The sequence below is a fragment of the Urocitellus parryii genome, chromosome 6 (assembly GCF_045843805.1).
Source record: "Urocitellus parryii isolate mUroPar1 chromosome 6, mUroPar1.hap1, whole genome shotgun sequence".
NCBI classification, from domain to species: Eukaryota; Metazoa; Chordata; class Mammalia; order Rodentia; family Sciuridae; genus Urocitellus; species Urocitellus parryii.
The window spans coordinates 130,602,093-130,616,635 of record NC_135536.1 but is presented as its reverse complement, the minus strand read 5'-3'; the positions used below and the strand labels follow the sequence as shown (position 1 = coordinate 130,616,635).

General features: G+C 39.2%; 1 protein-coding gene across 1 annotated transcript in view; it reads left to right on the top strand.

Moving 5' to 3' along the window:
* Positions 1-14,543, top strand: part of Adamtsl3 (ADAMTS like 3) — a 320,949-nt gene that overhangs the window by 184,530 nt on the left and 121,876 nt on the right. The window contains exons 10-14 of the mRNA XM_026388213.2: positions 500-611; positions 6,353-6,491; positions 8,293-8,343; positions 9,012-9,216; positions 13,802-13,949. Coding sequence (XP_026243998.2) covers positions 500-611; positions 6,353-6,491; positions 8,293-8,343; positions 9,012-9,216; positions 13,802-13,949 — 655 coding nt within the window. The remainder of the gene's footprint in view (positions 1-499; positions 612-6,352; positions 6,492-8,292; positions 8,344-9,011; positions 9,217-13,801; positions 13,950-14,543) is intronic.

Below are 14,543 nucleotides of genomic sequence, written 5' to 3'. Positions count from 1 at the left end.
ATATGAATACACAACCAATGTAATTCCACATTATACACAACCAGGAAAATGGGAAGTTATACTCCTTATATGTATAATATGTCAAAACCATTCTACTGTCATGGATAATTAATAAGAACAACAACCACAAAAAGAATCCTAGTCATGTGCTTTGTTGTGAGCAAACCCACAGTAAGTCTCAATCTCTGTCATCTTGGGAATTAAAATCAAATGTTCTAAAACATAAAAAGGAAAAATTTAAATTAAAGAAGCAAGGCCACATATATTTTTTGTGAATCCACTTTCAGGCATGGAATGATCTGGAAAAATGACTCCAAAGGGATTTGTTGAGAATTTCCTTGGCTTCCATTTATGACAAGTCTAACTGAAATGCTATTATATCTTAAAATCCTTGCACTCCTCATGTATCAAAGTGTGTTGTGACACTTGTGGGGTCTGAAAGGCATGGACAACACCAGCTCACTGTATGCAAATGTGTATCACAGTTCTCTCTGTCCAGACCAGGTACACTGTGGCCAAAGACAGTGTGGTCCAGTTCTTCTTTTACCAGCCCATCAGCCATCAATGGAGACAAACCGACTTCTTTCCCTGCACAGTGACATGTGGAGGAGGTGAGGCACAGACTTTGTTCGTGAATATTTCCAGCTCAAAGTTGGAAATTACACATGTGCATTTTTGACTTTTAAATCTGTGTGATCATGAAAGATGGCTAATCACACAGCACTTTATTCAGTAGCCTAAGTACCATACTGTTAATGAATATGCATTTGCCTTAGCTTCTGAAGTAAGGTGAATCTGGAAAATGCCTTTTACTTTTAGACAAAAGCTGGGGACATGTTACGTGGGCTCTCTTCGTCAGTGACGGTAAAGCACATGTTTTAATGATCTTGAAATCACTGTGATCAAAATACCTGACAAAAACAACTCTGAGGAGGGGAAGTTTATTTTGAGCTCACAGTTTCAGAGATTTAGTCCATAGTTGGCCAACTGCTTGGGTCTGGGCCCAAGGTGAGGCAGACCATCATGGCAGAAGGGTATGTGGAGGAAAACAACTGTGGAAGACAGGAAAAGAGAGAGAGAAGGAAGACCCCAGGGGAATAAGATATAATCCCCAAGGGCACATCCCCAGAGATCCACTTTCTCCAGTCACACCTCACCTGCCTATAGTTGCCATATAGTCATCTTTTCAAATAATTAATCCATCAAATGGATGAATTTATTGATTAGGCTATAGCTCCCCAAATCTAATAATTTTACCTTCTGCATTAACATAGTGGCAATAACATGTACAAACCCAAAGAGCATGTATTATTTTTTTTAAGTTTCTATGGAAAAACTGAGAAATACAGAGATGGAGTGACTGCCCCAGCCATGACAAGCTAATGGACATGTTGGTTCTAACATTAGTTTTCTATTTTATCTCTTCTTGTGATAGTATAAACTTTGTAAAAAGAGAAAGGGTCTTTCCTGAGAGATAAGGGAAAATTCTGCTTATTGTCCACTTAGTTTTTAGAGTTGAAGGTGATTTGGGTGCATTTATAATTGAGGGCTCCACATACATGCACAGAAGAAGTGGCTTTTCTGTAGATAACAGTCTCCTTACCATGGTGAAGCAATGACTCCCCGAAGCAAAGAAGGAAAGAGCCAGAGCCATCATAAATACTCTTTTTCTGGTCTGAGCTTTTATACCAAAGAGAAAATGGTTCTAAATGAATGCCAAGCAGGGGACTTTGTGATGTTTCCCCTAAGAGTTCCAGACAGAGCGCTGGATGATGTGTCAAGCTCTGTGCCACGTACATCATCATCATGTTTGTTCTGTAGAACACTTTAAGGAAGGTCTGTTTTATGCCTGTGTTATGTATAAGCAAACTGAAACATAGAAAGGGTCAAGAAATCACCCAAGAATGTTCTGCTAGTGAACAGGTCAGCAGGGGTCTGAGTTCAGCTCTGCCTGATGCCAGAGTCATGCTGTAATGACTGTGCCCCCTGAGCATCTATTATACCTGACACCACGTCAGGGTACACAGTTCAGGCATGGTCCTGTTAGAAGAGCTAGAATAAATCCTGCTTCTTTGTCTAAGCTCAGCTCCAAATCACTTTTTCCCTCCAAGTTTTCAACTCGCTCAAAAAGTCACTCACAAGTCAGAACTGAAGTCTGGCCTCTCTCCTTTGAACTACAGGTATATTGAGGAGGCTCCTCCATCAATGTCAGGTTCCCATGAGTATGCAAGTCAGCTCTCTCATCTGGGAGTTAGGTTCCCCTGAAATGAGGAGGTAGCCACTTTTTGGGGAGTACTGGGCAGTGCAGACTTCAGCAGGAGCTTGGGTCCTTAGGTATTAAATGAGGTGCCTTCTGTGGACTAAATGGGGGGCCTAGAATGCAAGTAGAAAGTGAGCCTCCTCAGTGACCAGATAGTTCTTCCTTGGGTCAGGCAAGGGGTAATTGACCACTTGATCATGATTCTACAGGAGTCATTCTTGGGTCAGGTCCCTGGACTAGCAGCATCAGCATCTCCCAGGAACTTATTAGACATACAAACTCTTGGGTCACACCCAGTCAGAAATGCTGAGGATGGGTCCAGCCCACTCTTACCAGCCAAGCCCCCACCGGGGATTATGGTTACTCTGCATTTTGAGAACCACCTCTATAAAGCAGTGTCTCTGGAAAGCAGCTGTAGCCAAATTAACATGACTATGTTTGACATACCTGTTTTCCCCCTGCATTACTATTCATTCAAGGAGTTTTCTTTAAATAAATTTTTTAATGTAAACATATTTACAAAAATAATTTTATTTTACTACCTGAAGTAGACAATGATTATCTCTTACCATAGACCTCAATCACAAAAATCAACACAATGAAAACATAGCAGCGGAGTAGATAATCTTCAAATTCCTGCCAGCCCAAACAGTCTCTCAGTTTATTTTCAATTTCTTTTGAATTTTGTTGAACATGCTAAGCATTTTTATGAAGCAAAGTTCCTTTAGATCTTTTGAGTCAGTGACTCTCCCGTAAGCTCTAGGGGAAATTCTTAGAAACATTTGATCTCTCTCAAAGTTGATTGAGGGAGAACACTGTTTGGAATTGAGACTTTAAACTGGAAAAACCCAATGAGTCTCTCTATACAGGGGTCAGAAATTTGGGGGCCAGTCCAGTTCTTCAAAATTTTTGTGTGAGGGGTTGGGGTTGTAGCTTAGTGGTAGAATGCGTGCCTCACATGTATGAGGCACTGGGTTTGATCCTCAGCACCATATAAAATTAAATAAAATAAAGGTATTTTGTCCACTTACAACTAAAAATATATATATATTTTTAAATTTGCACATGGGCTGGGGTTGTGGCTCAAGTGGTAGAGTGCTTGCCTAGCACATGTGAGGCACTGGGTTTGATCCTCAGCACCACATAAAAATAAAATAAAGATAATTGTTCCACCTAAAACTAAAAAATAAATATTTAAAAAAAATTTGCACACAAGAGTTCATATGAAGAGGCAACATGGTCTGTAAAGTTAAGGATGTGGGTTAATTTTTAGGCCTCACCACTGATTAGCTCTGAGACATCTTTGAGCCTCAATTTCTCACCTGTAAATAAGACTGTGTCCCTTATAGCACTTTGCAAGACAAAATGAGAAGATGCATGCCAAGGAACATAGGTCAGGGCCTGGCACTTAGTAAGTGTTCAGAAAATATTTGTTATGTCAGAATATCAACCTAAAATATTGTCTAAAGTGTGTAAAATGTGCTGATCCTTGGATGTCCCCACCTCAGCATTCTCAGATCATGCTGTTGTTGAGTGATGTGTATGCACACAACTCAACAGTCATGGTGGAGAGCCTAGCCTACAGTGAGTGGGACAGACTATAGACACCAAGTAGTACATTACTCTCAGAAGCTGAATTCCATTGCCTTAGACACAGGTACACCACAGTTTCTGGGAAGAAAGAAACCCCCAAATGAGAGCAGAGATGGTGGGAGCTTTTTCTACTCTTACTTTGCAGTTAAACAACATCCATTTCTTATTTTTTATCCCTCACACACATCATTCAGAGAGACATTCCCATTTAGACCCATAAGATATTTTATAATAGGATCCAGCTTAGTTAAGTTGATTAAAGTCTTGGCAGGAGAACAGGTGTTTCTCACACTTTGGTGTCCACAGAAAGGGAGTCCTGCTGGAACTGTAGATGGGCAAGGGAGCGCCCACCAGCTAGGTCCTCTTCAAATATAGTGGCAGGTGAAAGAACAGAGATTTAGGCTGCCATGTTGGGCAGCGCCTGCTGTTTTCTGCCCTGGAAGAATTTTATTGCATTTATTTGCAGTACCAAGACAATCTGCCTTATTTCCTTGCTTTTAGTTATCTTTAAATGGCAATAAAATTAAAGAGGAAAACTAATTCTCTTCCCCAAATTAGAAACACCTGTCTGTCCCCCATCTCTCTTTAGAAGTATGTTTCCATTTAGGAGAAAGATTTTCTCTGACTCAAGGAGCTGTAATCTCATTCTGTACTTGTTTTGGGGGAAGTAAAAACATGCACATAAAACCCACAAGGAAAGCATTACCAAAATTTAATTATATTAGTAATTGAATCTACATGATTTGTGTGAATGGCATTTCGGAGATTTGGGGATCATCAAGAAAATTAGTTCATTGGTCTCTGCAGTACCACAGGTACTTGGATGAACTTGCTTGGTCTTGTTTGTGATTATCTAAAGAGGACACCTGAGATCATTCTCTAGCAAGTACCAGGATTGCCAATGCCATCTGATATTGTGGATTTTATGGCAAATACTGGCACCCGGGGAACATTTTATTGACTCCATTTGGATTTTCATTCTTGTGGTTTCGACCTTGCTTTTTCATAATGCATACCAGTCTGTCCTCTTTACTCAGCTTATGTCCAAGCCATGTCTTGTAGAAATCTGTCTAGTGGTTTATAAAATCAGATTCCTCTCGACAATGGGGACTTTAAATGTATTTTTAGAACATCAGACTAATGCATAGAAACTGAGAGTTTAACATTAGCTTAGCTATAGGGGCTTCTTTCTTTATTTTTTATTTCTGAGAGAGAGAGAGAGAGATAGAGAGAGAGAATTTTTTAATATTCATTTTTTAGTTTTCGGTGGACACAGCATCTTTATTTTATTTTTATGTGGTGCTTAGGATTGAACCCAGTGCCCTGCGCATGCCCGGCGATCGGGCTACCACTTGAGCCACATCCCCAGCCCCTGTTTTTTAATTTTTTTAAGGGCTCATTCTAGTTTGAAAAAAATCACTTAAAAAATAAAAAATATTTAACTTTCCTTTGTATTTATGTAGTGACAGGAGACCTGGAGTTGGCTCTTTCCCGAAAGGAAAGTGTCCTTCTGTGAGTTGTTTTTTAAAATTTTCAGCACTCCTGTACGTGGAATGTTAACTTTCCTCAAAGAAAAATTGGATTTAATAGAATTAGGAATTAGTGTTCATTCCTTCCCCTTTGAAAACTTGTGAGGCAGGGTTGGGGGAGGGTATAGAGAGATAAAGTTTATTCCTTCTTGTGTTAACCAGTGCTTTCTTCTCCAGTTGGAAGGCTATTGACAGTGGAGGTGCCCTGACTATCTCAGGGCAGAAGATGAGTGAAATATGGTAGATGCAAACAGTGGAATATCAATTACAGAAATATTCCACACAGCAACAAACTAGAAGAAAGGTAGTTCTCAAAAACATGTTGAGTGAAAAAAAAAGTAGAAAATGGAACAAGATTTAAAACACATTATCAATTAAGTTAAAAACAGATTCTCACAAAACAACATTATTGAAGACAGTTGTATATATTTAAAGACACCTAAAAACTAAATCAGGATATCAGGGGAGGGGGAGAAGATATCAGCATATCAGGGGAGGGGGATATCAGAATGGAAGTGCAATAGGGGAAGAAAGGAAAATACAAGGAAACAAAAGAGAGGGCCTGTGCCCAGGGCCATGAGGAGGAGGTGGAGGAGGAGGAGGAAGGAAGAAACTGCACCTGAGGGCTAAACACTTCTTAAAAGGAGACCATCTTTACTTCTTACTTAGAGAACCACTCTAGTAGTTGTTCTCAGTTTTGGACACACATTTTAGTCATCTTAGAGAAACCTGATAATTTTTTTAAAGAGTACTGACTCCCTGTTTCCCAACTTCAGTGCTCCTGACTGAATTGGATCACCAAGGGACCTGAGCTCTGGGGTACAGCCAAAGTCCTGATGTGGTTCTTTATGTAGCCAGAGTTGAAAACCACCCAGTTTCTTAAAGAGGAAGAAGTGTGTGGCAAGTGGTAACTTTGCCAGCCATCATGACACAGACATAGTTTCTAGCCTTTCCTCTTCTACATCTTTAGGTTATCAGCTCAACTCTGCTGAGTGTGTGGATATCCGCTTGAAGAGAGTGGTTCCTGACCACTATTGCCATTACTACCCTGAAAATGTAAAACCCAAACCAAAATTGAAGGAATGCAGCATGGATCCTTGCCCGTCAAGGTTTGTCAAACTGCCCACACCCTTTTTGCTTTTAAAATAAATGAATCAACTGTCACTGGGACTGATTAGTTCTTGAAGGACAAAATTTTTCCATTTCCTGACTTTGAACACACAATGGCTGCATTTATATTTGTAAACATGGTCAGTGGGAATTAGGACACATTTGTCAACCTAGTCATTCAGGCAGGCTCTCTCACTGTGGGATTATGTGTCCATTAAGCTCTTTATAATGAACCTTCTTGAGCATCTCCTGCGTATCCAATATTAAAGATATCTTTATTCAAGTGAAATGCCTAGTCCATAGGTCAGTCATAAAATATCTTTCCCTCGAAAGTTAGCCATGAAACTGGGTCACCCATTACCACATTTTGACTTTTGAAGTGCTCACACGAGATTCAGTATAAATAATGCATTGTGCAAAGGAGCAAAAAGTTTTAATGCCAAAGCAGAAAAGCTGTGCATCAACTGTCCTGTTGCATAATTTAGTACCTGCTGACTTGGATTGCCTGGGGAAGTTTCCTGGCTGCACTACAGTATCTTAAAATAACAGTGCAGTGTCAAGTCCCAGAATCCCCCAGATATATGCCAGCTGGCTAGGGCAAAAGTGTACAAGTGGAAAAGGAAGCCTTCTCAGTGGATTTCATTTCCTATTGCTGCCTGCCCGTTCCCTGTAATCCTGATTGAACATACTTAATGATAGAGATCTTTCAAAGGACAAGCTCTGTGAGATAAAACTGTTTTGAAGATTCTACTAACATTACTGCATGTTTTATCATTAATATATCTTATTATAATGACCATGAGAAGGACTAGATTTATCCAAGATAATTTCACCCTTTGATTAATATATCACTAGTTCAATTTTTTTTATGTTTTCACGTACAACTGGGGATAGTTTGTGTTAGAGTCATTCCTGAAAATTAAAGATATGGTGACTTCTAGGCACTGTGGCACATGACTAAAACCCCAGTGAATTGGGAAGCTGAGACAGAAGGATTATAAATTCAAGGCCAGTGTGGGCAAAGCAGAGAAACCTGCCTCAAAATAAATAAATGAATGAATAAACCAGGGATGTGTAGCTCAGTGGTAGAATTTCCATGGGTCCAATTCTGAGAGAGAGAGAGAGAGAGAGAGAGAGAGAGAGAGAGAGAGAGAGAGAGGATGGTCAAAGTTTTGTGAATGGTTTCATAACATTTGGCATTTCTTTTTTTTTTTTTATTTTTTACATTTTCTTTTTTTTTTATTGGTCGTTCATAACATTACATAGTTCTTAATACATCATATTACACGGTTTGATTCACGTGGATTATGAACTCCCCCTTTTACCCCGTATACAAATTGCTGCATCACATCAGTTTCCCTTCCATTGATTGACATAATGCCTTTCTAGTGTCTGATGTATTCTGCTGTCTGTCCTATTCTCTACTATCCCCCCTCCCCTCCCCTCCCCTCCCCTCCCCTCCCCTTTTCTCTCTCTACCCCTTCTACTGTAAATCATTTCTTCCATTTGTATTATCTTGTCTTACCCCTCCTTTCCTCTTGTATGACATTTTGTATATCCCTGAGGATCGCCTTCCATTTCCATGCAATTTCCCTTCTCACTCCCTTTCCCTCCCACCTCTCATCCCTGTTTAATGTAAATCTTCTTCTCAAGCTCTTCGTCCCTACCCTGTCCTTGTTTACTCCCTGGCATTTCTAGCTTTCAATTTGAAAGAGTCCTGTCTCTTGCAATATCAAATTCTGTATTACTTAATAAATGTGTTGATTTAGAAATGATATTCTCTCAATGGTTTATTTGTAGTGATGGCTTTAAAGAGATTATGCCCTATGACCACTTTCAACCTCTCCCTCGGTGAGTTCTATGCTTCCTTTTCCTTTTTGTAATTTACTCTAAGTAATTTTCAAGTATTTGTAGCCTCTGTAGCAGTAGCCTGCAGTGTACCAGGGACAGAAATTAGATCTTTTCAGAGCTAAGGGGAAACAGATTTCACCTCAGTAATAAGAAGGATCTTTGTAAGAATTAGATGGAATAGGCTGCCTGAAAAGGTGATGTTTCTCATTACTGGTGGCATCAAGCATGTCTTGGATGACTGGTATCAGAGAAGGAGCTCAAGCATTGCAATTGGTCAGAAATTTGAATCCCCTTTGACACTTAGATGACTAGCGTGATTCTTTCTGACTTTGAGTTTCTGTGAATCTCTAATAATATGGTCCATTGGTTTATAGTTGAGAATTTAAAAGGATCATTTAAAATTTAATCAAATTCTCACAATGGCCCCCTGAAAGTAAATAGGGCAAGTGTATTATTCTCATTTGGCAGAAACCTATAAGTACAGAGGAGATAAGTTTCTTGTGTCTACAGACTGTGTGGTAGTTATGATTAACATCTTGACTCCAGGTCTCATGGTTTTTTAGCTGAGCAAACTGACACCTTGAGGCCATACTTTTTGCACCCACTTTTGCAAACTTGAAATGAACAAACAACAAAAAATAATGTATTTTTATTTGTTTGCTTTTGAGCTGGGAACATAATCCTTGGACTGCATGTTCTGTGTCCTGTGGAGGAGGGATCCAGAGACGGAGCTTTGTGTGTGTGGAGGAGTCCATGCATGCAGAGATACTGCAAGTGGAAGAATGGAAGTGCATGTATGCACCCAAGCCCAAGGTTATGCAGACCTGCAACCTATTTGATTGCCCCAAGTGGATCGCTATGGAGTGGTCTCAGGTGAGATTTGAGAGCATGCTACTTTTATTTAATTAAATCTCAGGTTTTAACAGGTGCAGTGTTGCACACCTGTAATCCCAGCAGCTCAGGAGACTGAGGCAGGAGAATCGTAAGTTCAAAGCCTGCCTCAGGAACTTAGTGAGGCTCTGAGCAACTAAGTGAGACTCTGTCTCAAAGTGAAAAATCAACTGAGGATGTTGCTCAGTGGTTAAGTGCCCCTGGGTTCAATCCCTTGTTAAAAAACAACAAGAAAAACAACTTAGGTTTTAAGGAATTTTTGCTGTGTGCCCAACACTGTATTGGCCCACATAGGTAACAGAAGCTGTATGTGAATATGGTCCCTGTTCCTAAAGAACTCTGGAAGACAGAGGACAATATAAGAGAGACTAAATCATCACTGTTGGTAAGAATTTTTATTATTAGGGACTGTGGTAGAGCTGGAAGGAACAGGGGTTGAAATAGAGTTAGTCACAAGGTCTTTGCTGCCCTTGAAAATATGTAAAATCTGAACAAGCAAGAGCCCAAAGAGGACTATGGCAGGTGGCCAGGCAGAGATGGCTGAAGAAAGGGAGGAATCACATGAAGTGACTAGAAGTTGACAAGCCCATAATTCATCAAGATTGGAGAACCCATGTTACTATGAATTGGAACATTGAAGGTGAAAATGCTGACATGACATTTAAAAATGTGTCCTTGATCCAATCATGTTAAGCTTTATGATGTGTTTTGAAGAAAATAATGTATTTTAAATAATTGAGGTGAAATAGCCTGACACTGGCACCTCAAGTCAGATTAGCATAGTTAATAATTTTTTTTTGAACCAGGGATTGAACCCAGGGTCACTAAACCACTGAATCAAAATTTTGAGACAGGGTCTCTCAGAGTTGCTAAGGGCCTCACTAAGTTGCTGAGGCTGGCTTTGAACTTGCGATGCTCCCTGTCTCAGCCTCTCCAGCCACTGGGATTACAGGCATGTGCCCCTGTACCCAGCAAGATTAGTGCATTTCTACTTTCTAGTGAGTTGAAAGGCCTTCAGAACAAATAAAGTGCAAGAGGATTAGTCAGAGATGAAAAATGCAGCAGTGGTGTTCAGTATTTTAGTCTTAATGTTCCAATTTCCTAGAGAATCAGACATAATTGACTCAAGTTCCTCTAGTTCTTTTGTGTGATCTCTGTAATATACATGCGTTAGTATATTTGCTCATCTATTTAGAATGTCCACTACCATGCTGGAGATGAGTGAAACTTGCTCCTACTTCCCAAAAGTTCAAAGCTCATTTGCACAGATATGCAAGCAGGCAAATAGTTGTGTAACAGGAGACAGGAGTTGGCCTTCTGCATGCAGTACTCCAGGGGTACAAGGTAAAGAGATTTGCTCCTCCAGAAGGTGTCAGAAAAGGCTCAGAAAGGAGGTAGCACTTATACTGGGACTTGTGGACACATGAGTTGGCTCGGTGAAGGACCACTTCAATCTTCTTCTGATATTCCAACTAAATGTCCCCCTGTAGAACTTCACCCATACTTATTAGGGTAGAGGTTACTGACTCATTTTTATTCACATAACCTCCAAAAGAAGTTTAGAAAATTGCATATCCATTTTTGTATATTTAGGTTGACATGTAAATTTTTTTATTATAAGTCTGAGTAATCGCAAAGAATATCATTTACAACATGCTGTGAATGCTGACATTTTAAAGTAAGAGTGTTATAACATGTTTAAAAATGTGTCCAGTGGAACCTAAATGTCATGATGATTTCTCTCTGTGCCATCTTTCATTTAAATAACATGAACAAACTTTTTAACAATTCAAATATTCACATATTTCTCCCCTTTAAATCACATTATAGAATTTTAACCTAATCTAATGCTTTTTTTGTGACTTAAAGTTTCTTATTGATAACTCTATGGTACTCTCTCCAAGAAAGTACATAGAGTAATTTCATTTATTTTAGTTTCCTGCGGCCACAAGGCTCTTAATGTTAAGAATGTTCCCCTAGATTCGGTTATTATTAAATATAATATCCAATCAAACCAACATGAGTTTATTTCAAATTTGGTAAAATGTGATTACACATAAAAAGTAAAATTTCATTTGAAATCAGTCTTTCTTCAAGATGAGTGAGTCTTTAAAAATGGTACATGTATCCATTGGGTTGAACAGTAATTTTCTTGTTAATGTTTATTGTTGGCTTTTTTTTTTCCTTTTGTGTTACACACACACCCTTGGAAGACTTGATCACCTAAATAGACTGGACTTAAAGGAATTTATTTCAGCAAATTCATTTAGTTCTTTTAACTCCTGAGTTATATGCCCAGATCCATGTGGTAGTCTATCATCAAAAAATCATTCTTAAAGATTTGTCAGCTCACAATTTGCTTGAATTCTCTTTCCATATTGTTGAATGCAAAGAATACTGCCACAGTTGCAAAAGGACTTGTTACTCAGTCCCTAGAGATTTGCACTTTTTCAGTCAATTGTGCTTCTCCTACCTGCATAGGTAGTCATTAGCCCTTTGAGTCCTAGAAAACGTGCATTCTGTTGACTTAAGAGCTTGTATGCCTTCCCATAAATATCACCACTTTTTCATCACTTTTAATGTAAAAACAGTTTGTTAACCAGCTCATCTCATTCGCTATCCTTGATTCCTAATGCCTTTCAGTTTTTTTCAGAATTATATTCTCAGTGATAAGGATTTGCTCGCATTGGGATATATTCAGCTACAAAGAGAAGCTCTGGAAATACCACGGACTCCAGTGGCCTCCTTGGTAGGAGTCCAGCTTCTCAGAGAGGCTGCTGAAGAGGCGACAGTGTAGAAAGTGAAACCCATACAAAGGGGCACTACTACATTGATTCCATAGTTGTAGCAACTATACTACATAAGTCAGTTAATGATAAAGGGAAAAAAGGAATACGGGGGCATAGAACAATGCTGTACTATCTGCTCATATTTCTGTGAACCTAACATGATCTCAAAACATGAAAGTCTGTTAACTTAAACACGTACATATTTGTACTCACCAACTGTGTTAGCTATCCATTGCTATAATCAAACCTGACATGAATAACTAGAAGGAGGAAAGATCTATTTATTTCAGAAGTTTCAGTCCATAGTCAGTTGGCTCCATTGTTTGGGCAACGGAACATCAGGGCCGAAGGGTGTGGGGAGGAGAGCTACTCACATCACGGTGCCTGGGAAGCAGAAAGAGAAGAAGGGGCTTGGGGCAAGAGATAGTCCCCAAGGGCATGCCCTCAAGAATCCACTTCCTTCAACTAGGTTGTATCTCCTAAGAGTCAGCTGCAAATCCCTCAATGGATTAATCCACTGATGAGGTCAGAACCCTCATAATCCTGTTACTTCTGGAAGTCTCACCTATAAATATTGCCACACTGGGGACCACATTTTCAACATGTGAGACTTTGGGGGACATTATGGAGCTAAACCATAACACCAATATGTCTAGATAAATTAAAAAATAATATTGTAGGGGCTGGGGATGTGGCTCAAGCAGTAGCACGCTCGCCTGGCATGCGTGCGGCCCGGGTTCTATCCTCAGCACCACATACCAACAAAGATGTTGTGTCCACCAAGAACTAAAAAATAAATATTAAAAAAAATTCTCTCTCTCTCTCTCTCTCTCTCTCTCTCTCTCTCTCTCTCCTCTCTCACTCTCTCTTAAAAAAAATAATAATATTGTAGAAGCTGGGCACAGTGGCACACGCCTATAATCCCAGCAATTCAGGAGGCTGAGGCAGAAGGATTGCAAGTTTTATGTCAGCCTGGGCAACTTAGCCAGCACCTATGTCAAAATAATAATAATAATAATAATAATAATTATATAGCTCAGTGTTAGAGCAACCCTGGGTTTAATCCCCAATATGAGGGAGAAAAAAAGTCCTAGATTTTCCAAAGGACATGAAAACATTCCACTTATAGGGAATAGTGACTTTTAAATCATAAACAATTCAAAGAAAAAGGCTAATAATTACAAATTTCACAAAAAACTCAGAAAAACATTAGCATGTTTTATCTAATTGACACATCTGTAGTATTTTTGCCTATATTGTTTAACTGAATACTCTTTGATGGTCTCTTCATGTGACCATGGCTTTGCAACATCAATTTCTGTATGCAGAATGGAAAGTTTAACACTCTAGCATGGTTGATTGAAATGTAATTTTTGGATTTATAGTTTAGAAGTGTTTCTTCCAGATTCACTCAACTTGTTTTGGATAATATCATATTAAATTTAATCCAACCTAAGAAAACCTGAATTGAGTTTCTTTGATATTTGATACAAAGCAAAATAAGATTTCAGAACATTTATTTTTCTTGTGCTATGATCTCATCTTAAATAGTTTGTGAATTGAGAATTGGAAGCAGGCTTGTACAGGAGGGGCCTGGAAATACAGGAATCTCAGAAAAACAGCCTCTGCCCCCTTCATTATATATTACTTATTTGGACATCTTTTATGTTTAATATTTATGTAGATCAATGGTTTTCTTTTGCATATGATAAAATAATGCCTTTGTAGACCTTTTCATGAAAAAGAAACTCACCGTCTCCTCATTACCTCTTTTGAAGTGCACAGTGACTTGTGGCCGAGGGTTACGTTACCGGGTGGTTCTCTGTATCAACCATCGTGGACAGCACGTTGGGGGCTGCAATCCACAACTGAAATTGCACATCAAAGAGGAATGTGTCATTCCCATCCCGTGTCATAAACCAAAAGGTAAATTTTTGTTCTTTTTAATTTAAATCAAATGATGTTTTCCAGATCTCATTCCAATATCACAGCTTTTCTATTTCCGCTTATATTCTAATAGAAAACGTTTTAATGACAGTTGGCAGTGGAGTTGTCCACCTTGATTAAGAAATTGAGCACATGTGATTTATCGAGGAGGCAAAACTGAGCCCCTGTGGATTTGGTACATAGAGAGTGGTTCCTATCTGTGCACACTTGTGCTATGTACTTCTTTGATGGGCATCAAATAATATGATGCAGTTCCTGCCTTCAAGAAAACGAGGAGGAGAAAAGAAAGGGGAGGAAGGAAAAAGAGGAAGAGGAGTAGAAAAAGGAAGAAGTGGCAGAGGAGGAGGCAGTGGAGGCAGCTGTTTTGCTCCTCAAGATTTTTTCTCCTTTGTTCTCACAGTTCTTTGTATACACTCCTCCACTGAAGCATTAAGTTTCTTGCAGGAGGAACACTGGCATGGTCATCATGTGTCATAGTGCTTGAAATGAAGATTTTTGGATCCCGATCGAGGACTATGAGTGCATTTAGAATTTCTCCAATAGTTCCTATCAGAGAAGGTTAACAAGTCTTGG